This window comes from Nerophis lumbriciformis, linkage group LG01, assembly GCF_033978685.3.
Source record: "Nerophis lumbriciformis linkage group LG01, RoL_Nlum_v2.1, whole genome shotgun sequence".
Classification (NCBI taxonomy): Eukaryota; Metazoa; Chordata; class Actinopteri; order Syngnathiformes; family Syngnathidae; genus Nerophis; species Nerophis lumbriciformis.
Window position 1 is genome coordinate 54,139,753 of NC_084548.2, and position 22,862 is coordinate 54,162,614.

The 22,862-nt window shown below is 43.5% G+C and overlaps 1 protein-coding gene across 2 annotated transcripts in view; it reads left to right on the forward strand.

The window, feature by feature from the left end:
• The first annotated feature begins 836 nt into the window (after positions 1-836).
• cacnb3b (calcium channel, voltage-dependent, beta 3b) overlaps positions 837-22,862 on the forward strand; it is a 36,754-nt gene continuing 14,728 nt past the window's right edge. For both annotated transcript variants that reach the window (XR_009817906.2, XM_061986800.2), the window contains exons 1-7: positions 837-936; positions 18,087-18,206; positions 18,333-18,455; positions 18,594-18,715; positions 18,935-18,987; positions 19,246-19,265; positions 19,383-19,463. Coding sequence is in view for 1 of the 2 variants with exons in the window: in XM_061986800.2 (XP_061842784.2) it covers positions 898-936; positions 18,087-18,206; positions 18,333-18,455; positions 18,594-18,715; positions 18,935-18,987; positions 19,246-19,265; positions 19,383-19,463 (558 nt within the window). In the remaining variant the exon portion in view is untranslated. The remainder of the gene's footprint in view (positions 937-18,086; positions 18,207-18,332; positions 18,456-18,593; positions 18,716-18,934; positions 18,988-19,245; positions 19,266-19,382; positions 19,464-22,862) is intronic.

Consider the following 22,862-nt stretch of genomic DNA (forward strand, 5'->3'; position numbering starts at 1 on the left):
GAACTCACGACCTACCGATCTCAGGGCGGACACTCTAACCACAAGGACACTGAGCATTTAACATTTTATTATATTTAACTGTTTATTATTTCACTATAGCAGTGAAATGCAACAAGTGTTATTTTTCCAGTGGTAAAGGAAATCTTTTAAATCCTATTTAGTAAATATCAAATCACTTTGCTAATTATTTACTGTTCATTTTATTGTGTATGCATTTTGTTTCCTGGGGATGCAAATGGTGGAATCGGCCATATGCTCCAGTAACAAATAACGATTATTCAAAACAAATGTCACATATCTTTGGCATAATGTTGATCATTCTGAAAAGATTTACATAGAATCTCGCCAAAGCACATGACAGCTGTTCCAGTGTCTCATGGTGGCCAGATTATCACACTTGCTTTGTTTATCTTTCATTTGTAATCCTTCTCCCAGTTTATGCCAAATTGTGCATCACTAACGGCAGACGAATGATAAACACAGACGCGACTCCCTCCCTTCCACAGTTTTTTGTCATCATCTTTGAACTTACAGTAGCTTACATAAGGGCTCAGTCTTTGTTCCTTCTTATTTATAGAAGTTCTCCCTCTGTGCCCAGTCGAAAGATGAGACACCAGGCCAGTTTTTTATAAAAGGTTGGCTGCAAAAAGCTTTAAAAAAAAAAAAAAAAAAAAAAAGCCCGGACAAGCAACGTGTGATGCTTGATGATCTATCAGGGTGGAGCTGATGCTGCACTGGTGCACACGCAGCAGCTTTGCAGTCATTGCATCAATTTTGTATAGGAAAATGAGTGTTGAGGCAACGCAGCAATGCCAGCTCTTATACTGATGGTAACAACTGTCGGGGGGAGGGCTCCACCTTCTCTGGGTGGTGGGGGGGAGCGCTGGCAAGAGAAACATGTCTGACTCCAGCGCTACAGGACTGATCTGCACCAAGGTATGTTGTGATGATGATGTCGTCGTCGTTGCATCTTGCCACCTGCGATCTACCCCACACATCCCTTGTCTGTCTTCTTTCCCTTCCCTTCTCGCTCTTATTTGATATCTATTGTGTTTCACTCACTTTGCCGGCATCTCATCACTTCTTCTTCTCCCCTCGCCTCTCTCGCTCTCCTTGGCCGTGCCGCACACCCGCCAGCTCGGTTCGTACTTCCAGAGGATGCTCTGCTTTGAACTCCTACCTGATGGGCGTCCCATCTGTTGAATGTCAGGGCTTTTCACTGTCGTTGTCTTACGGTCTCCACGGAGTTGACAATATTTTGGGTTGCGCTCATGCTGCATTTCTGTCTAGCTGGATATTCACCAGACACAAATTTAGGTACACTTGCATCTACTGAGAGCTGCCCAAAAGCACTTTGTTCTTTTGTAGTAATTTGTATTGGTTCTTTTTATGTAATTTGGTATGCTTGTGTCTGGGTACTTTGTCCTATGATCCAAAAGCTGGAGACTGTCCTGATCTCTCACGACAATCATTATTACTTTTTGGTACTTTGTTTTAATTCCTGTTGTCGGAGGCAGATATTTACATATATCCGAATTTAAGTGTTACTTCTTTTTCTTCATAATCATATTACAACACAGCTAGTGTTTTTCTTCCAATTGTGGTCTTTTGGTTGTCTGCAAAAACTGTGTGCTTAACCTTGAATGAGGAATGTAAGAAAGAGAGATACTCCTTTCTCTTATCTAGCCTTATTCCCAGGTGCGGAGGACAATGGGCATGTGTTTTGGCTGGAGGGACATGACTGCGAGGGAGAGAGAGAGAGACTTAAGAGGGGAGAGGGTTTTTCGGGGGGGGCAGACCATCTTGACGGCGCGATTGAATGTTCTATGCTGGACTGGTCTCAATGTATATGCAAAGCTTTGCAAATATATTACAAAATACCTATTCTGTCTCTGGTGGTTTTTCTACTCAGCTTTAAGTGTCGTAAAGAGCTTGGGAGCGACTTGTGACTTGAATTCCCTGGGAGGAACAACTGGTCCAAAACGCAACACTGTCCAGTGGTTTTATTTTTGTTCCATTTCCTGTTCGCCTCTACTTCTGTTCAAGCGCTGGCTCCCTAACCTGTTCCTGATTGGCAATCAGGACACACCTGGATCATTGTGCTTTGTACTTCCATGCTTCATAGCGTTCCATATGCTTCCTGTGCATTATTTTTGTTTTTGTCATTAAATACATGTGTATCTGCACTTCGCCTGCCGTTTCTGCATCCAGGGGTCCAGACCAACAACACCCACACCGAAACGTAACAGAGACTCATTTTCAAACGTTGCGACGATAGGAACAAGTAGGGATGGGTATTGATAAGAATTTCATGATTCCGATTCTATATTTGATTCTACATAACCCATCCATCCATCCATTTTCTACTGCTTATTCCCTTTGAGGTCGCGGGGGGCGCTGGAGCCTATCTCAGCTACAATCGGGCAGAAGGCGGGGTACACCCTGGACAAGTCGCCACCTCATCGCAGGGCCTGATTCTACATAACAATTTGGTTAAATTAAATCGATAAGCGAATCAATGTATTTATTTAATTTATATTTGTACTTTATGTTACATGGGAAAATGCACAGTAATAGACATAAAATGTATATATGCTAGGTTGTTGCAAAGGCTAATTTCCACCTGCAGTGACTGGCGGGTTGATGGTACATACAAAAAGTCCACTATTAAAAAAAACACATGTACAAAATCCAAAACCAGAGAAGTTGGCACGTTGTTTAAATCGTAACTAAAAACAGAATACAATGATTTGCAAATCCTTTTCAACTTATATTCAATTGAATAAACTGCAAAGACAAGATATTTAATGTTCGCACTGGTAAACCTTTATTTTTTGGCAAATATTAGCTCATTTGGAAAATTTGATGATTGAACATGTTTCAAAAAAGCTGGCACAAGTGGCAAAAAAGACTGAGAAAGTTGAGCAATGCTCATCAAACACTTATTTGGAACATCCCACAGGTAAACAGGCTAATTGGGAACAGATGGGTGCCGTGATTGGGTATAAAAGCAGCTTCCATGAAATGCTCAGTCATTCACAAACAAGGATGGGGCGAGGGTCACCTCTTTGTGAACAAATGCGTGAGCAAATTGTGGAACGGTTTAAGAACATAATTTTATTATTTACGGTCCGTAATATCATCAAAAGGTTCAGAGAATCTGTAGAAATCACTGCACGTAAGCGGCAAGACCGAAAACCAACGATGAATGCCCGTGACCTTTGATCCCTCAGGCGGTACTGCATCAAAAAGCGACATCGGTGTGTAAAGGATATCACCACATGGGCTCAGGAACACTTCAGAAAACCACTGTCAGTAACTACAGTTTGTCGCTACATCTGTAAGTGCAAGTTAAAACTCTATTATGCAAAGCGAAAGCCCTTTATCAACAACACCCAGAAACGCCGCCAGCTTCGCTGGGCCCAAGCTCATCTAAAATGGACTGATGCAAAGTGGAAAAGTGTTCTGTGGTCTGACGAGTCCACATTTCAAATTGTTTTTGGAAACTGTGGACATCGTGTCCTCTGGACCAAAGAGGAAAAGAACCATCTGTTGTAGTTCAAAGCTGTTGAAAAGCCAGTATGTGTGATGGAATGGGGGTGTATTAGTGCCCAAGGCATGGGTAACTTACACATCTGTGAAGGCACCATTAATGCTGAAAGGTACATACAGGTTTTGGAGCAACATATGTTGCCATCCAAGCAACGTCTTTTTCATGGACGCCCCTGCTTATTTCAGCAAGACAATGCCAAGCCACGTGTTACATCAACGTGGCTTCATAGTAAAAGAGTGCGGGCACTAGACAGGCCCTCCTGTAGTCCAGACCTGTCTCCCATTGAAAATGTGTGGCGCATTATGAAGCCTAAAATACCACAACGGAGATCCCGGACTTTTCCATCAAGCAAGAATGGGAAATAATTCCACCTGAAAAGCTTAAAAAATTGGTCTCCTCAGTTCCCAAACGTTAACTGAGTGTTGTTAAAAGGAAATGTGATACCTCCAGTGGTAAAAATGCCCCTGTACCAATTTTTTTTGCAATGTGTCGCTGCCATTAAATTCTAAGTTAATGATTATTTGCAAAAAAAAAATTAAGTTTCTCAGTTCCAACATTAAATATCTTGTCTTTGCAGTTTATTCAAATGGACACATGTTGAAAAGGATTTGCAAATCGTTGTCCATCCATCCATCCATCTTCTTCCGCTTATCCAAGGTCGGGTCGCGGGGGCAGCAGCCTAAGCAGGGAAGCCCAGACTTCCCTCTCCCCAGCCACTTCGTCCAGCTCCTCCCGGGGGATCCCGAGGCGTTCCCAGGCCAGCCGGGAGACATAGTCTTCCCAACGTGTCCTGGGTCTTCCTCGTGGCCTCCTACCGGTCGGACGTGCCCTAAACAACTCCCTAGGGAGGCGCTCGGGTGGCATCCTGACTAGATGCCCGAACCACCTCATCTGGCTCCTCTCGATGTGGAGGAGCAGCGGCTTTACTTTGAGCTCTCCCCGGATGACAGAGCTTCTCACCCTATCTCTAAGGGAGAGCCCCGCCACCCGGCGGAGGAAACTCATTTCGGCCGCTTGTACCCATGATCTTGTCCTTTCGGTCATAACCCAAAGCTCATGACCATAGGTGAGGATGGGAACGTAGATCGACCGGTAAATTGAGAGCTTTGCCTTCCGGCTCAGCTCCTTCTTCACCACAACGGATCGATACAGCGTCCGCATTACTGAAGACGCCGCACCGATCCGCCTGTCGATCTCACGATCCACTCTTCCCTCACTCGTGAACAAGACTCCGAGGTACTTGAACTCCTCCACTTGGGGCAAGATCTCCTCCCCAACCCGGAGATGGCACTCCACCCTTTTCCGGGCGAGAACCATGGACTCGGACTTGGAGGTGCTGATTCTCATCCCAGTCGCTTCACACTCAGCTGCGAACCGATCCAGTGAGAGCTGAAGATCCTGGCTAGATGAAGCCATCAGGACCACATCATCTGCAAAAAGCAGAGACCTAATCCTGCAGCCACCAAACCGAATCCCCTCAACGCCTTGACTGCGCCTAGAAATTCTGTCCATAAAAGTTATGAACAGAATCGGTGACAAAGGGCAGCCTTGGCGGAGTCCAACCCTCACCGGAAACGTGTCCGACTTACTGCCGGCAATGCGAACCAAGCTCTGACACTGATCATACAGGGAGCGGACCGCCACAATCAGACAGTCCGAAACCCCATATTCTCTGAGCACTCCCCACAGGACTTCCCGAGGGACACGGTCGAATGCCTTCTCCAAGTCCACAAAGCACATGTAGACTGGTTGGGCAAACTCCCATGCACCCTCAAGGACCCTGCCGAGAGTATAGAGCTGGTCCACAGTTCCACGACCAGGACGAAAACCACACTGTTCCTCCTGAATCCGAGGTTCGACCATCCGGCGTAGCCTCCTCTCCAGTACACCTGAATATACCTTACCGGGAAGGCTGAGGAGTGTGATCCCACGATAGTTAGAACACACCCTCCGGTTCCCCTTTTTAAAGAGAGGAACCACCACCCCGGTCTGCCAATCCAAAGGTACACCTCCCGATGTCCACGCGATGCTGCAGAGTCTTGTCAACCAAGACAGCCCCACAGCATCCAGAGCCTTAAGGAACTCCGGGCGGATCTCATCCACCCCCGGGGCCTTGCCACCGAGGAGCTTTTTAACTACCTCAGCAACCTCAGCCCCAGAAATAGGAGAGCCCACCACAGATTCCCCAGGCACTGCTTCCTCATAGGAAGACGTGTTGGTGGGATTGAGGAGGTCTTCGAAGTATTCCCTCCACCGATCCACAACTTGCGCAGTCGAGGTCAGCAGAACACCATCCGCACCATACACGGTGTTGGTAGTGCACTGCTTCCCCTTCCTGAGGCGGCGGATGGTGGTCCAGAATCGCTTCGAAGCCGTCCGGAAGTCGTTTTCCATGGCTTCCCCGAACTCCTCCCATGTCCGAGTTTTTGCCTCCGCGACCGCTGAAGCCACACACCGCTTGGCCTGTCGGTACCTGTCCGCTGCCTCAGGAGTCCCATGAGCCAAAAGAACCCGATAGGACTCCTTCTTCCGCTTGACGGCATCCCTCACCGCCGGTGTCCACCAACGGGTTCTAGGATTACCGCCACGACAGGCACCAACTACCTTGCGGCCACAGCTCCAATCAGCCGCCTCGACAATAGAGGTGCGGAACATGGTCCACTCGGACTCAATGTCCAGCACCTCCCTCGTGACATGTTCAAAGTTCTTCCGGAGGTGGGAATTGAAACTCTCTCTGACAGGAGACTCTGCCAGACGTTCCCAGCAAACCCTCACAATGCGTTTGGGCCTGCCAGGTCTATCCGGCATCCTCCCCCACCATCGCAGCCAACTCACCACCAAGTGGTGATCGGTAGAAAGCTCCGCCCCTCTCTTCACCCGAGTGTCCAAAACATGAGGCCGCAAATCCGATGACACAACTACAAAGTCGATCATAGAACTGCGGCCTAGGGTGTCCTGGTGCCAAGTGCACATATGGACACCCTTATGCTTGAACATGGTGTTCGTTACGGACAATCCGTGACGGGCACAAAAGTCCAATAACAAAACACCACTCGGGTTCAGATCCGGGCGGCCATTCTTCCCAATCACGCCTCTCCAGGTTTCACTGTCGTTGCCAATATGAGCGTTGAAGTCCCCCAGTAGAACGAGCGAATCACCCGGGGGAGCACCCTCAAGTACTCCCTCGAGTGAATCCAAAAAGGGTGGGTACTCTGAGCTGCTGTTTGGCGCGTAAGCGCAAACAACAGTCAGGACCCGTCCCCCCCACCCGAAGGCGGAGGGAAGCTACCCTCTCGTCCACCGGGTTGAACTCCAACGTGCAGGCTCTGAGCCGGGGGGAAACAAGAATTGCCACCCCAGCCCGTCGCCTCTCACTGCTGGCAACGCCAGAGTGGAAGAGAGTCCAGCCCCTCTCGAGAGAACTGGTTCCGGAGCCCTTGCTGTGCGTTGAGGTGAGTCCGACTATATCCAACCGGAACTTCTCTACCTCTCGCACTAGCTCAGGCTCCTTCCCCCCCAGCGAGGTGACGTTCCACGTCCCAAGAGCTAGCTTCTGTAGCCGAGGATCGGACCGCCAAGTGCCCTGCCTTCGGCTGCCGCCCAGCTCACATTGCACCCAACCTCTATGGCCCCTGCTATGGGTGGTGAGCCCATTGGAGGGGGGACCCACGTTGCCTCTTCGGGCTGTGCCCGGCCGGGCCCCATGGGGACAGGCCCGGCCACCAGGCGCTCGCCATCGTGCCCCAACTCCGGGCCTGGCTCCGGAGGGGGGCCCCGGTGACCCGCGTCCGGGCGAGGGAAATCTGAGTCTCGGTTCTTGCATTTCCATAGATGTCTTCGAGCTGCTCTTTGTCTGATCCCTCACCTAGGACCTGTTTGTCTTGGGAGACCCTACCAGGGGGCATGGAAGCCCCCAGACAACATAGCTCCTAGGATCATTGGGACACGCAAACTCCTCTACCACGGTAAGGTGGCAGCTCAGAGAGGAGGCAAATCGTTGTATTCTGTTTTTATTTACGATTTACACAGCGTGCCAACTTCACTGGTTTTGGGTTGTGTACCGTATTTTCCGCACTATTAGCCGCACCTAAAAACCACAAATTTTCTCAAAAGCTGACAGTGCGGCTTATAACCCGGTGCGCTTTATATATGGATTAATATTAAGATTCATTTTCATAAAGGTCTCGCAACTACGGTAAACAGCCGCCATCTTTTTTCCCCGTAGAAGAGGAAGCGCTTCTTCTTCTACTGTAAGCAACCACCAAGGTAAGCACCCGCCCCCGTAGAAGAAGAAGCGCGCGGATATTACGTTTCATTTCATTTGTGTGTTTACATCTGTAAAGACCACAAAATGGCTCCTATTAAGAGACACGCGTACAACGCAGAATTCAAACTCAAGGCAATAAGTCACGCAGTAGAACACGGAAATAGAGCAGCAGCAAGAGAATTGAACATAAATGGTGCGTAAGTAGAGGAAGCAACAAGATGACCTGCGCCACTAAGACAGGGAGACAGTGCCGGACGACATACGCCAACATCTGCCAGTGGATTGTAAATGCCTGGGCGGATATATCAGTCTCAACTGTGGTCCGAGCTTTCCGGAAGGCAGGATTCACGGAACTGCTGGACAACAACAGCGACTCTGATGACTTCGACGAGACGGAGCCGGCCATTTTGGATGCCGTATTCGCCCAACTTGTTAATTCAGACACTGAAGAAGAATTCGAGGGATTTATGGATGAGGAATAATTTCAGAAAGTGAGCTTTAAATGTTTATTTTGTGTGTTGTGTGACATTAACGTTCGAGCAACGTTGAGTTATTGATGTTGCTATTGCTCTGCACTAATTTGAGTGTTACTATTTTTGTGATTGCACATTTGCACATTACATTTTGGGGGTGAACAGAGTTGTTAGAACGCTGGTTTGTAATATATTATTAAAGTTTGACTGACCTATCTGACTGTTTTTTTGACATTCCCTTTAGCGCAGCGTAGGCGTGGCTTATAACCCGGGGCGGCTTATAGGTGAACAAAGTTTTGAAATATGCCATTCATTGAAGGTGCGGCTAATAACCCGGGGCGGCTTATAGTGCGGAAAATACGGTACATAAAAGTTGGACAACACCAAAATCAGACCAAAACAGTACAATAAAATACATACACTCAGATATTATACTTAAATGGAGACCCATATATAACAGTAGGAAAATCGGTTAAAAAATTAGTATCATTGTTGTTTAGTTTAAAACTTAAGTGTACAAATCCAACAGTGAGGGCTTAAGTCTTAAGAGGCCCACAGCCTCGAAATGGTGCCACGGCCCAGGGGAGGTGCCCAGAAAAAAAAAATTTGTTACGAAAATAACTATAATATAGAAATAAAATTAATCTTCTACTGATTGTAGCTGAGATAGGCTCCAGCGCCCCCCGCGACCCCAAAGGGAATAAGCGGTAGAAAATGGATGGGATGGATGGGATGTAAAAATAAACACACAATACAAGATGCATTATTATATGACAATTATGCAAGAAAGTTCAAATGTTTCTAATAGTAATTAAAAATATTGATTTTAACTCACATGAATATGTGAGTTGACCATTCAAAAGTACGTACAAATACAGTGGCCAATTAAAAATGGAGAAAGTCAAGTTCAGTGGAACTGTGCATTGTGCTATTCTGCAACCATACACTTTGACAATAACCATTTTTTGCAGAAAAATAAGCATATGTACTTTTTCAGGAAGGATATGCAATCTTTCTGACTGATTGCAGTGACTCTGCTGTGGAGAACACTTCTCAGACAGGGAGGAGGCGTGCAGCCTATAAACCAGTCAGACGCTGTCTCTCGTCATATTACACGTGACAAGTAATAATTTCACGTTTACAGGTAAAAATAGCAGGTTTCATAATGAAGCGCTAACATGACAGACGGTTTTAGTTAGATATAATTACCTGCAGGATTAACGACAGACAATGTGCTGATGTTGCCCCTGCTACTGGTAGTATTTCCTCCCTTTAATGAAATATCCACTTTGCAAGTATATTGCTAGTTGCCCTGTTGTGATGAACTCTTTCTCATGAATAACTCTCGAGCGGTGACATCATGCGCGCCCACCATAATCAATAAGGGAATCATAAACAAAACTTGCTAATGATTCCCAGAAATCGAAACACTTGGAACTGGTTCTCTATAACAGTGGTCCCCAACCTTTGTGTGGCTGCGGACCGGTCAACGCTTGAAAATTTGTCCCACGGATCGGGAGGGGGGGGTTATGGTATTTTTATTTTATTTTTTATTTTTTTTGGCATAAAGAAATTCAATCATGTGTGCTTACGGACTGTATCCCTGCAGACTGTATTGATATATATTGATATATAATGTATATCTATTAGAACCGGTTTTCGTTTCCTACCCTTTGCAGCTGGCTTTGGGGCAGCTATCGATAAATTCGATTTTTGGTTACAGACGATTTAACGATTTTCTCTTCTTGCTCCTGCATACTTTTTGTTCCCTTACTTCTTTGGCGGAAATTCTTAACATAATTTTGTTTTTTTTAATTATTTCATAAAAAGTACAAATGTATATCTAGTCTAAAAAAAACAACATTATTCAAATGTGCATTTTGCTAAGAGTAAGATGCAGTGTATGCAGTGCTATTTCAAACTACTATTTTTTGATCAAATAAAAGAAACACTACCTGTCATTTTTCTTTAAAAATCAGAAAAAAATCTAAGTCAAATTTTTGGCCTAGTTTGATGTGTTAAAGCACAATGTGTTTCCCTTGTCGCGAAATGTTTTCAAAATTGTCGGTCCAAAAAGCACGTGAAAGGTCCAACATAATCGACAGCATGTTTGTTTAAAGTGAGCTCAGGGGAAGTTTACGGCAGCACGAGCAGGAAAAAATTAACATTTGCTTTGCACCCCCCAACCCACCTGCAGAACAGTATGGGTAATCTCACCTCATTGGAGCATGCCCGAATAGTTGAATCTCCGCTCAAAGATGCAGGGAATAGCCACCTGGCCATTGACCCTTTCTGATATTTCAGCACTTCATTATGAGTAGTCTCGAGTGTTCTCTACCCCTGAGTACAGTAATAACAATTTGGGGTCTTTGGAGCTGACCCAAGCTTTTTTTTAGCCAATTTCTACTGGACTGTGTATTCGGTTTGATTTGTGTTTTTAATTTACATGTTTTAACAGTTTCCTGGCTTACTTGAATATTGTGTGGCTTTATTTATCTTATATATCTTATCTGTCTTTTGATTGACGGTGCTATGGAGCGCCATGGACAACAATGCAAGGCCATTACCATTTTCCATAGGTGTGAAGTGGAATGCATTGTGCCTTGTCTTCTCATCTCACCTTTTGTCTATCATCTGTCATACAGTTGGCCTTCTCACACTTAACCTTAGTTCTGTTTTAAGTTGTATTCCTTTTTATGGAGTGTATTGTTTTAAAAACTGCCAACTAAATACATGCCAATGGGGAATTCCCTTAGATTCGGTTTTTAGAAGACGTTTCGCCTCTCATCCGAGTAGGCTTCATCCGTTCGTGCTCATAGATTTAGGTTGGTCAGATCTAGTCTAGCGACTGGTGCCAAAACCCCAAATATTTATACTCCAAAATGTCATGTCTTGGCGATCATGTTTAGTTTGGCTATGTTCTGTTTGGTTTGTGCACTCTGTCAGTTTCTGTTTTTTCACTCCGTTTTGTTTCCATGACTACCAATCAGTTCACCTGTCCTCACGACTCACGCACCTGTTTTCAATCACCACATGACTATTTAAGCCTGTCATTTTCTGTTGGTCGGCCTGGCGACATCACATTCATGCTCTGCACTCTTGACACGCTGCTTTCTCTGTCCAGGTCATAGTTCATGCTGCTCTTTTCTTGCCACGTAAGTTTTTTGTTTATTCAAGCCACTGTTTTGTACCTCCGCTGTGAGCGCCTTTTGTTTGTTCCTTTTTTTCCATAGTTCTGCCTTTGTGCTAGTTTTTGTTTTATTAGCCAAGTTTGTTCCCCGCCTTGTGCGCGCCTTTTGTTTATACTTTTTATAATCTATTATTAAATCATGTATTTACCTTCATGCCATGTCTGGTCCAAATCCTTTGCACCATGGGAAAACAAACCACGCCAAAGTCCAAGTCTTGACACAAAACCAGGAGGGTGTGCCTGGGCAAGGATGGTTGCGCCCTATCGTAGTGAGAAAAACAACTGTCTTGATGCAAACGAACAATCATACTGACAGAGCCAACTGTAGCAAAGTCGTTGAAGTGTAATTTCCCCTCGTTAGCAATGAGGTATTGTGTGGCAGAACGATTGCTTTGGATCGACTACTACCAGTCCAAAATAGTTGAAATCCCCCAAGTAAGCATTCCAGTCAGTTTTAAACAAATGACATTCTGGTCACCCTTTGTGACCAGAATGTTTCTAACTCCTGTTATTTGTTGGAGGCTAAATTGAGTCTTTTACAATGGTTGAAAGGACATGTATGTGGAAGACGGGTGGTGTCGCAGACCACCTCCTCTGTTTAGGGATGCTTTTTCAACCTTCACATAGATGGCTTCCCTCACTCCTCTTTCGTACCATCCGTCCTCCCTGTCCAGAATCTGTACATTTGTGTTCTCAAAGGAATGCTGTTTCTCCCTGAGGTGCAGGTAGGCAGCTCAGTCTCCATGCGTCGGCTAGGTGGTTGCTTTGTATCCCCAATATATGAATCAGTGCATTCCTCATTACACTGGATAGCATACACTAGATTGTTTTTGTGGGTGTGGGGTGTCCGGTCTTTAGGATGCACTAGTGTCTGTCTAAGAGTGTTGCCTGGTGTGAAGTGTACTGGGATGTTGTGTTGGTTAAAGGGCAACATTATCACCAGACCTATGTAAGCGTCAATATATACCTTGATGTTGCAGAAAAAAGACCATATATTTTTTTAACCGATTTCCGAACTCTAAATGGGTGAATTTTGGCGAATTAAACGCCTTTCTAATATTCGCTCTCGGAGCGATGACGTCACAATGTGACGTCGCATCGGGAAGCAATCCGCCATTTTCTCAAACACTGAGTCAAATCAGCTCTGTTATTTTCCGTTTTTTCGACTGTTTTCCGTACCTTGGAGACATCATGCCTCGTCGGTGTGTTGTCGGAGGGTGTAACAACACGAACAGGGACGGATTCAAGTTGCACCAGTGGCCCAAAGATGCGAAAGTGGCAAGAAATTGGACGTTTGTTCCGCACACTTTACCGACGAAAGCTATGCTACGACAGAGATGGCAAGAATGTGAGGATATCCTGCGACACTCAAAGCAGATGCATTTCCAACGATAAAGTCAAAGAAATCTGCCGCCAGGCCCCCCGTTGAATCTGCCGGAGTGTGTGAGCAATTCAGGGGCAAAGGACCTCGGTAGCACGGCAAGCAATGGCGGCAGTTTGTTCCCACAGACGAGCGAGCTAAACCTCCTGGATGTCTTGGCTCACACCGTCAAGAGAAGAATATCGACCCTAGCTTCCCTGGCCTGATGACATGAGGGTATGTCTACAGAATATATTAATTGATAAAAAATTGGGCTGTCTGCACTCTCAAAGTGCATGTTGTTGCCAAATGTATTTCATATGCTGTAAACCTAGTTCATAGTTGTTAGTTTCTTTTAATGCCAAACAAACACATACCAATCGTTGGTTAGAAGGCGATCGCCAAATTCGTCCTCGCTTTCTCCCGTGTCGCTGGCTGTCGTGTCGTTTTCGTCGGTTTCGCTTGCATACGGTTCAAACCGATATGGCTCAATAGCTTCAGTTTCTTCTTCAATTTCGTTTTTGCTACTTGCCTCCACACTACAACCATCCGTTTCAATACATTCGTAATCTGTTGAATCGCTTAAGCCGCTGAAATCCGAGTCTGAATTCGAGCTAATGTCGCTATAGCTTGCTGTTCTTTCCGCCATGTTTGTTTGTGTTGGCTTCACTATGTGACGTCACAGGAAAATGGACGGGTGGTTAAAATCAGCCACTTTGAAGCTTTTTTTAGGGATATTGCGTGATGGGTAAAATTTTGAAAAAAAACTTCGAAAAATATAATAAGCCACTGGGAACTGATTTTTAATGGTTTTAACAATTCTGAAATTGTGATAATGTTCCCCTTTAAAAATTAATCTGAGTTTCTCAGATAGACCTGATATATATGGAATTACAATATTTTTTTGGGCATCTGTAACCTTTTGCCTCCTCATCCACTCGGTTCTTGTTATTTCCGGAACTGGATGCACTTTTCACAAACGATGGCACCAGCCACTAGACCAATCTAAGTCTATGAGCACGAACTGATGAAAACCTACTCGGATTAGAGGCGAAACGTCTTCTAAGACAAACCAAACAGTCCAGTTGTGATCAATTGAATGCCCTGAGATGACAATGACCTGGATGAATGAGAACATTCATAGACACGGTTTTTAAAAGACTGTTCAATTTAAATTACATTTACTAATTGCAATTGCGTCTGTCATGTATTCAGGAAGTGTCTAATCTAGTTTAATTTTGTTATAGTGATGTAAGATATTGGCTAATTCTTAGCTGCATTTCTGTTGGTGATGGTCTAAAGTATGAAATACAATTCATTTTTATTTTTGTAGAATAAAAATAAGTTTTACAGCAGGTTATAAATATTGTATAATTACAGTGGTACCTTGGCTCACGAGTTTAATTGGTTCGGTAACGGAACTCGGAACTCAAAACACTTATCTCAAATCAATGTTCTCTATTATTTTAATTGAAATGCCATTATTCTATCCTATTATCCACAAGTTTAACAAATATTTACGTAAGAAAAACAAACTTCTATACAACAGATATTGGATCAAAAACCTAACAATGTACAACAAACAACTACAGCAGTTTTATACATTAATGAAATAATAAAGTACAGCATTTACCCCGAAGAGAGGACTTTGCTTCTCCGTCAAATACATCATCAACAGCGTCTCCATATTTCTTTAGATTAATGTCTGCCCTTTAGAAATTATTTTAGCCTTCATCGTACTCCCTTCAGCTTCAGTAGCAGTGCCATGCTCGAACTGTTACACCGAGTCAGCTACACGTGCAACACGGTCATGTTTTTCAGTGACATATTTCTTTAATTTAATGAATATCATTTGCTTGTTCTTCCCTACATTGTACTTTGCACTTGCCTTCTTCATTCCCATGTTTGGATAAACATAGTAATGTGTTGCTAGTTATTAGCCAATGCTATCGAATGAGACACCGAAAGTTTTGGTTGTTCGCTACGCATTCAGGCAAAAGTTTTGCTGACCACCTAAAACATAACAATGAACAGTTTCTATCCAAAAGAACTGGAGATTTGGGGCACTTTTAAGCCGGGTAAACTTGAAAAATGTGCAATCATAGCCTTTATTGTCACTAGGCATAGCATATAAGATTCTAATGGTTTAATAACAAAATTATCACGGTACTATGACTATCATCAATCAATCAATCACCCCTCTGCTGTAACTATAAAGTGTGGTGTCACTATCATAAAGTATGATGTCACTGTCATAAAACCGTCACTATTATAAAACTGTACACACTATGTCAGGGGTCGGCAACCCAAAATGTTGAAGGAGCCATATTGGACCAAAAATACAAAAACAAATCTGTCTGGAGCCGCAAAAAATTCAAAGCCATATTACATACAGATAGTGTGTCATGACATATACATTGAATTAAGAGGACTTAAAGGAAACGAAATTACCTCAAATATACCTACAAATGAGGCATAATGATGCAATATGTACATATAGCTAGCCTAAATAGCATGTTAGCATTGACTAGCTTGCAGTCATGCAGTGACCAAACATGTCTGATTAGCACTCCACACAAGTCAATAATATCAACAAAACTCACCTTTGTGCATTCATGCACAACCTTGAAAGTTTGGTGGACAAAATGAGACAGAAAAAGAAGTGGCATAAAACACGTCCTGGAAAGTCGGAGAAAGTTATACATGTAAACAAACTAAGGTGAGTTCAAGGACCGCCAAAATTAGTAGGACAAAACGGCGCTCGCCATATACTCGAATCAGTGAAACATGTTTAATATAAACAGTGTGTTTTATAACAATTAGGGAGGTTTGTGTCATGTTTGTCCTCCTACAGAAACCATATTTATTTCCCCTCATCTTTTTCCATTCATAAATTTTTGAAAAAGCTCCAGAGAGCCACTAGGGCGGCGCTAAAAAAATGCATAGAGCAGCGAGTTGCCGACCCCCGCACTATGTTTATGTTAACGTCTATAAAAATGAGCTAGCATTACTGCTAAGTTAGCACAGGCCTTTGCGGACGTGATAGCCACATGTAGCTTTTCCGTCAGACAAAAACGGTCTCTGAAGTTTCTCAATTCCTACAGAACAATGTCACTCCGTAAAAAATCACATTTGGAGTCAGATTGCCAGAAACACGGCAGATCATTCTAGCTAGCTCCTGCCGAGCTGAGCTAGAGTGAGTGACAGCTAAGGCAAAAATAATTAACAGATGACAGAAAAGTCAATCGGTATTGAGTTTGATCGCTCAATTGGATTAGCCTATGGCAGCCAGCTGTGAAGCTGTTGTCATTTAATAGGATCTATAGATATTTTATATGTAGACATTTTTTATTCTCATGATGATAAAAAAATACGGGTCAAAGTGCAGCCCTTGACAGCTCAATACAAAACACTTACCTTTTTTTTTTTACAGTACCGGTAAATACGAGAGGGGTCAGTTTTTCAAAAGACGCATGGCAACCCTAAACTCAAGTGATTACATTTTAGTATGTTCTTTCTCAAAGAAAAATGCTGATAAATGTAATTACTAAGAGGTTAAAGAAGATCACAACATAAATAATTAATAAAAAGACACTTCTTAGTAATATATAACTGTTTAATCAGTGTCAGAGCTTGGTCTGCATTGCCGGCAGTAAGTCGGACCGGTTTCCAGTGAGGGTTGGACTCCGCCAAGGCTGCCCTTTGTCACCGATTCTGTTCATAACCTTTATGGACAGAATTTCTAGGCGTTGAGGGTATCTGGTTTGGTGGCTGCAGGATTAGGTCTCTGCTATTTGCAGATGATGTGGTCCTGTTGGCTTCATCTGGCCAAGATCTTCAGCTCTCACTGGATCGGTTCGCAGCCGAGTGTGAAGCGACTGGGATGAGAATCAGCACCTCCAAGTCCGAGTCCATGGTTCTCGCCCGGAAAAGGGTGGAGTGCCATCTCCGGGTTGGGGAGGAGATCTTGCCCCAAGTGGAGGAGTTCAAGTACCTCGGAGTCTTGTTCACGAGTGAGGGAAGAGTGGATCGTGAGATCGACAGGCGGATCGGTGCGGCGTCTTCAGTAATGTGGACGCTGCATCGATCCGTTGTGGTGAAGAAGGAGCTGAGCCGGAAGGCAAAGCTCTCGATTTACCGGTCGATCTACGTTCCCATCCTCACTTATGGTCATGAGCTTTGGGTCATGACCGAAAGGACAAGATCACGGTACAAGCGGCCAAAATTATTTTCCTCCGCCGGGTGGCGGGGCGCTCCCTTAGAGATAGGGTGAGAAGCTCTGTCATCCGGGGGGAGCTCAAAGTAAAGCCGCTGCTCCTCCACATCGAGAGGAACCAGATGAGGTGGTTCGGACATCTGGTCAGGATGCCACCCGAACACCTCCCTAGGGAGGTGTTTCGGGCACGTCCGACCGGTAGGAGGCCACGGGAAAGACCCAGGACACGTTGGGAAGACTATGTCTCCCGGCTGGCCTGGGAACGCCTCGGGATTACCCGGGAGGAGCTGGACGAAGTGGCTGGGGAGAGGGAAGTCTGGGCTTCCCTGCTTAGGCTGCTGCCCCCGCGACCCGACCTCGGATAAGCGGAAGAAGATGGATGGATGGATGGATGGCATTAAATACATTTTTACCTGCACTCTGCCTCCCGCTGTATCCAACATCTACAAAGCAATTAGCTACCTGCTGCCACCTACTGATATGGAAGAGTATTACACGGTTACTCTGCCGAGCTCTAGACAGCACCAACACTCAACAACAACACATCATTTGCCGACTATAATTACTAGTTTGCAAAAAATAATTTTTACCCCAAATAGGTGAAATTAGATCATCTCCCACGGCACACCAGACTGTATCTCACGGCACACTAGTGTGCCGCGGCACAGTGGTTGAAAAACACTGCCCTAGAGTTCTTAGGAATTTGCTGCAGAAATGTTTGTCTTATATGTTTTGAACTGAACTCAGGAGGCTGGTACGGTGTCATTCCCATGCCGGATTTGGCCCTGGGGCCACCAGTTGAATAGAAATGGGTAAGACGGATGCAAAAGTTTTGGGTTCTTGTCTCGTTTATCCGTCATACAGCACAAAGAGCTGGGGGAGGGGTTTTAATATTTTACACTGCAGTGGCTTGGACTGTATGAAGGAAATTTTTTCTGTGGTTTTAAAACCGTCACTTTTTCATACTCACTTAGGCCCATGCCTATTGTCACTCGTTTTAAACTATACTTAACATTCTGTTTTTTAGGGTTCAGCCGATTCCTACACTAGTCGACCCTCTGATTCCGACCTGTCCCTGGAGGAGGACCAGGAGGCGTCTCGGCGTGAAGCCGAGCGCCAGGCTCAGCTGCAGCTAGAGAGAGCCAAGGTGAGAGCGAAAGGGTTTTAACCCGCAATTACTCAGGGTCAACCAACACAAAAGTTTTTTAGGTTCAGGAAATCAAATAATTCATCCATATTTGTTTTATATCGGGTACTCCTCTTCTTTCAACAGTCTAAACCAGTGGCCTTTGCAGTGAAAACAAATGTTAGTTATTGTGGGGCCCTGGATGAAGATTGTCCGGTCCAAGGTGCAGCCATTAATTTTGAAACCAAAGACTTTCTGCACATTAAGGAGGTGAGAGTTTTTTTTTTATTGTTACCTTCTCTGCTTCCTTTTCTAGCAAAGGTTTGCTATGCCACATTTTATGTCCCACACATAATGAGTCTCCTGAGACACTACAGTAAAAGCAGCTTGTGGTTTGCTGTCATGCAGAAATACAACAATGATTGGTGGATTGGTCGACTGGTGAAGGAGGGAGCGGACATCACTTTCATCCCCAGCCCTGTCAAGCTGGAGGCCATCAGGATAAAACAAGAGCAGAAAGCGGCAGCAAGGTCAGAGGTCGTGCAGTGACTCTGTCTTCTATATGAGCAGCCTGCTGTCATTAGCCTTCTGCTGGCCTAAAACTCATTTCCAGCACACCTTTTAATGAAGGTTTTCTTGTTGTTACTACTTGTTTTTAGCCCGTGTGTGTCCCTGCTTTTCAAGTCATTTTCTCTGAAATGCCACCTGAGGATATTTGTCCATGATGAAGCTTTGCCTTATGTCTGCAGGAAAGGAGGGAATGCGTCATCCGGGGGTTGGAGATCTACGCCGCCATCTGCAGGTAAGTCACTCCAACTGTTACCCCCCCCCCCCCCCCCCTGAGGGTCAGCGTCCCAAGCGAGAGTTGTCCCATCCTGTCTGTGTATGTTAACAGTAGATTAGGCGTCATGGTTGCCTGAGAAGACCCTCAAGTGCTTTAATTTAGCTCAGCATAACATGAACGTTTCCTTTGTTAAGGCACGAATGCATAAGCAGATTTTTTTTTGTACAAACTCGTCCCTCCTTATTGTTTGATGTTTGCTCTTTTTGCTCTAAAAAGCCAAACAGAAGCAGAAACAGGTACAGTATGTGTTGTCATAAGCAATGCATTTCATATTTCCCTGTCAATCAGACAACATTATTCAGTTTGATGTGTCAGGATTCATCATCTCTGCATGTTTATTTTTGTTTGCACAGACTGAACTTGTTCCTCCATACGATGTGGTACCTTCTATGCGGCCAGTGGTGCTGGTGGGACCTTCGCTAAAAGGTTATGAGGTGAGAAAACCATCAGAAGTGACTCTCAGGTTAGATGAGGTCGCATACACACATTCCAGCTGTGCTAACAATTGACATTTATAAATATTAAACTAGCACTTCAAAAGCCTTACAGCCCTAAAATATATTATGTACTTACACCCCCTACAAAAATGTGAACTTTGTACTATTCTGTTACAATAAAAAGGAACTAGATCAGGGGTCCCCAAAACGGATCCGGCCCGCCAGCGTCCAAAATCCGGCCCGCGGGGAAGTCCCTAGTAAAAATTTATTTATTATTATTATTTTTTTTAATATTATTATTTTTTGATCTGTCCTTTCTAATCCATTTTCTACCACTTGTTACTCTCGGTGTCTCCTAGCAGATTAGGGAAATCATATTGTCTAAAAATGCATTTTCCCATCGATAACGTGACATCATCGCGCTCGTAATATATATATATATATATATATATATATATATATATATATATATATATATATATATATATATATATATATATATATATATATATATATATATATATATATATATATGTATATATGTGTGTGTGTGTATGTGTATATACAGTATTTGTGTGTGTATATATGTGTATATACAGTATTTGTGTGTGTATATATGTATATATGTGTGTGTATATATGTATATGTGTGTCAATACATATGTATATGTGTGTATATATGTATGTATATGTGTGTATATATATACACATGTATATATATATATATATATATATATATATAGGTAAAAGGTAAAAGTCATATCATCAGAAGCAAATAAATATAAGAGATGGATCAAGGAGGTTATTGAAATCAAGAGGCAAGGGTCTAACATTATGAACAGGGATGAGGGGGACATACATGCTTTCGCACACCTGGGCCGGTGTTGTGCCAAAATGCAATTGCCTGCCAAAACATTTTTTCTTTCGCGGGAACGCGCACCGCTCGCTAAACGTGCATTGCTTGGCTTTGTCTGTCCATAGCGGATAACTAGGTGTAAGACAAACACTTTATCTTCCTGGTTATTGCAAAGTTACATGTTTGACATTATTTAAGCCTTTATCGTGTCCGGAAAATGACAGTTTGCCTTTTCTGTGGTAATAATGAGATTTAAAGGACTGTTGTTAGTCCGATGTTGATGTGATAAAACCTCTGTCTTGTTTGGAAGATACATACAATTGTAACTTTTATTTCTTCGTGCACACAATAAATATTTATAAAGTGTTTGGATGTATTGATTTATGTAAAAATGTTTATATTTTGATATTAACACATCGCATACTTACACACGCATTATTTACTAGAATACCCTTGTGAGCATTACATATATCAAAATCAAGTACCTACTGTACTGCTTACTTGTTGAAATACCCTTGACAAAGCTAAAAATCTACCCAAACGACCACTTTGCTGCTGCCAAAAATTGATTTCAAGTAAATTCTAAATCTAAACAACGTTGTCTATTGAAATTAATTGAAATCAATTTTATTGGTGCCTGGCCCCCCGGAACAAGACAGTTTCAACAAGTAACATGTATTTTAAAAAGAAAAACAAACTTTTAGATAAGAGCGATTATAAAACAAAAACAATCAAATCAAATCAAATACTACGACCAACTCCAGTAATTTTATGAGGCAATCTCATTATTATGTACAGCATTTACCAGGAGTGTGCATCTCGGCCTTGAATGTCGATCCGATATGAATCCAGATATTTGGGCTACTAACACTAACAGATTTTAAAACATTACAATTCAATGCGATTCTTTAGAAAAAGAAGATGTAAACAAAACACTTTTTGAAAAGCTACCAGGTTTTTACTGTTGTTTGCTCAGGTAGCAACAATAAAATACAGAGAAAAGCAAGCTGTGCATCAAACAGAGGTGTTATAACACCACAGTAATGCAAGTGCAAGATACATTTAAGTGCCACAAAGTAAACAAAACAGCAGCTTTAGCGTAGAAGCTCAAATACCATACAGAATACCATTCTGCTTACTGTGCAGCTAGGTCTTTAGCACAATGAACAGTGTCGTAGATGCTGTGATTACCGTACAAAGTTGTGGCTACGTTGGGTCTGGAGGTCTTTCAAATCATTGTCCTTGTCTTGCCAATTGGTAAGTCTGCTAGCATTAGCATCCCTCACTCCCTCATCGCCCGCGTGAGTGTCTCTATGCTGTCACAGGTGAGTGCTCAGATTAGCTTCTTTATTGCTGCTTTCCAAATGTTACAAATGGCCATACTTTTATCCAACCGACCATTCTTTTCAAAATATCCAAACATTTACCACACTTTAGATTTAATATTTGGGGGTGCATTGTTTGTTAACTGTTTCAGTGATGTGTTGTTGTTAGTTTCAAACGTGAACGTTACTTTCGCATTACCCCCAAATCAAGACTCCAAACATCCCAGAACAAGCTAGTCAGGTTACTTCTAGACCTCCACCCCAGATCCCACCTCACTCCTACCCACTTCTCCAAAGTGGGCTGGCTCAGGGTGGAGGACAGAGTAAAACAACTTGCACTGAGCCTAGTCTATAAAATCCGCTACACCTCCCTGATACCAAAGTACATGTCAAACTACTTTCAGAACGTAAATGACCGCCATAACCACAACACTAGGGGGAGCTCCACAAACCAAGTCAAACCCAGATTCCGATCTAACAAAGGTCGTCACTCATTCTCCTTCTATGCCACATCAATATGGAATGCACTCCCAACAGGTGTAAAAGAAAGTGCATCTCTATTCTCCTTCAAAACCGCACTAAAATAACACCTCCAGGCAGCTCCAACCCTAGCCTAACCTCCTACCCCCACCACATCCCACCTCACCGAATTGTAAATAATCAAATGTACATACTTGTTTTCATGCTTTCTGAGCTCACTATGTTCACTGCTCGCTGTACATATCCTACAAAGTGAGACCTACACTGTTACAATGTCCATTTCTCAGATGATAAACTTGTTGATGACTGAAATATGCTGATAGCAACCTAACATAACCCCAAACCCCTCCACATCCCACCCCTCGGATTGTAAATTCAATGTATATACTCTGATGATTAACTTGTGTGATGACTGTATTATGCTGATAGTATGTATTTGTACCATGAATTGATTACCGTGGACCCCAACTTAAACAAGTTGAAAAACTTATTCGGGTGTTACCATTTAGTGGTCAATTGTACGGAATATGTACTGTACTGTGCAATCTACTAATACAAGTTTCAATCACTCAATCAATCAAAACGTCATCACAGAAGTCTCGCAAGACTAGAGCAACCATATTTTGGATCAGTGCTCCTATGAACCGATTTATGACTTTCCAACCGGACATTGATCTATCCATACGAAATATAGATAGATCCATAGGGTCACCAAACAATGTACTCATATCTCAAG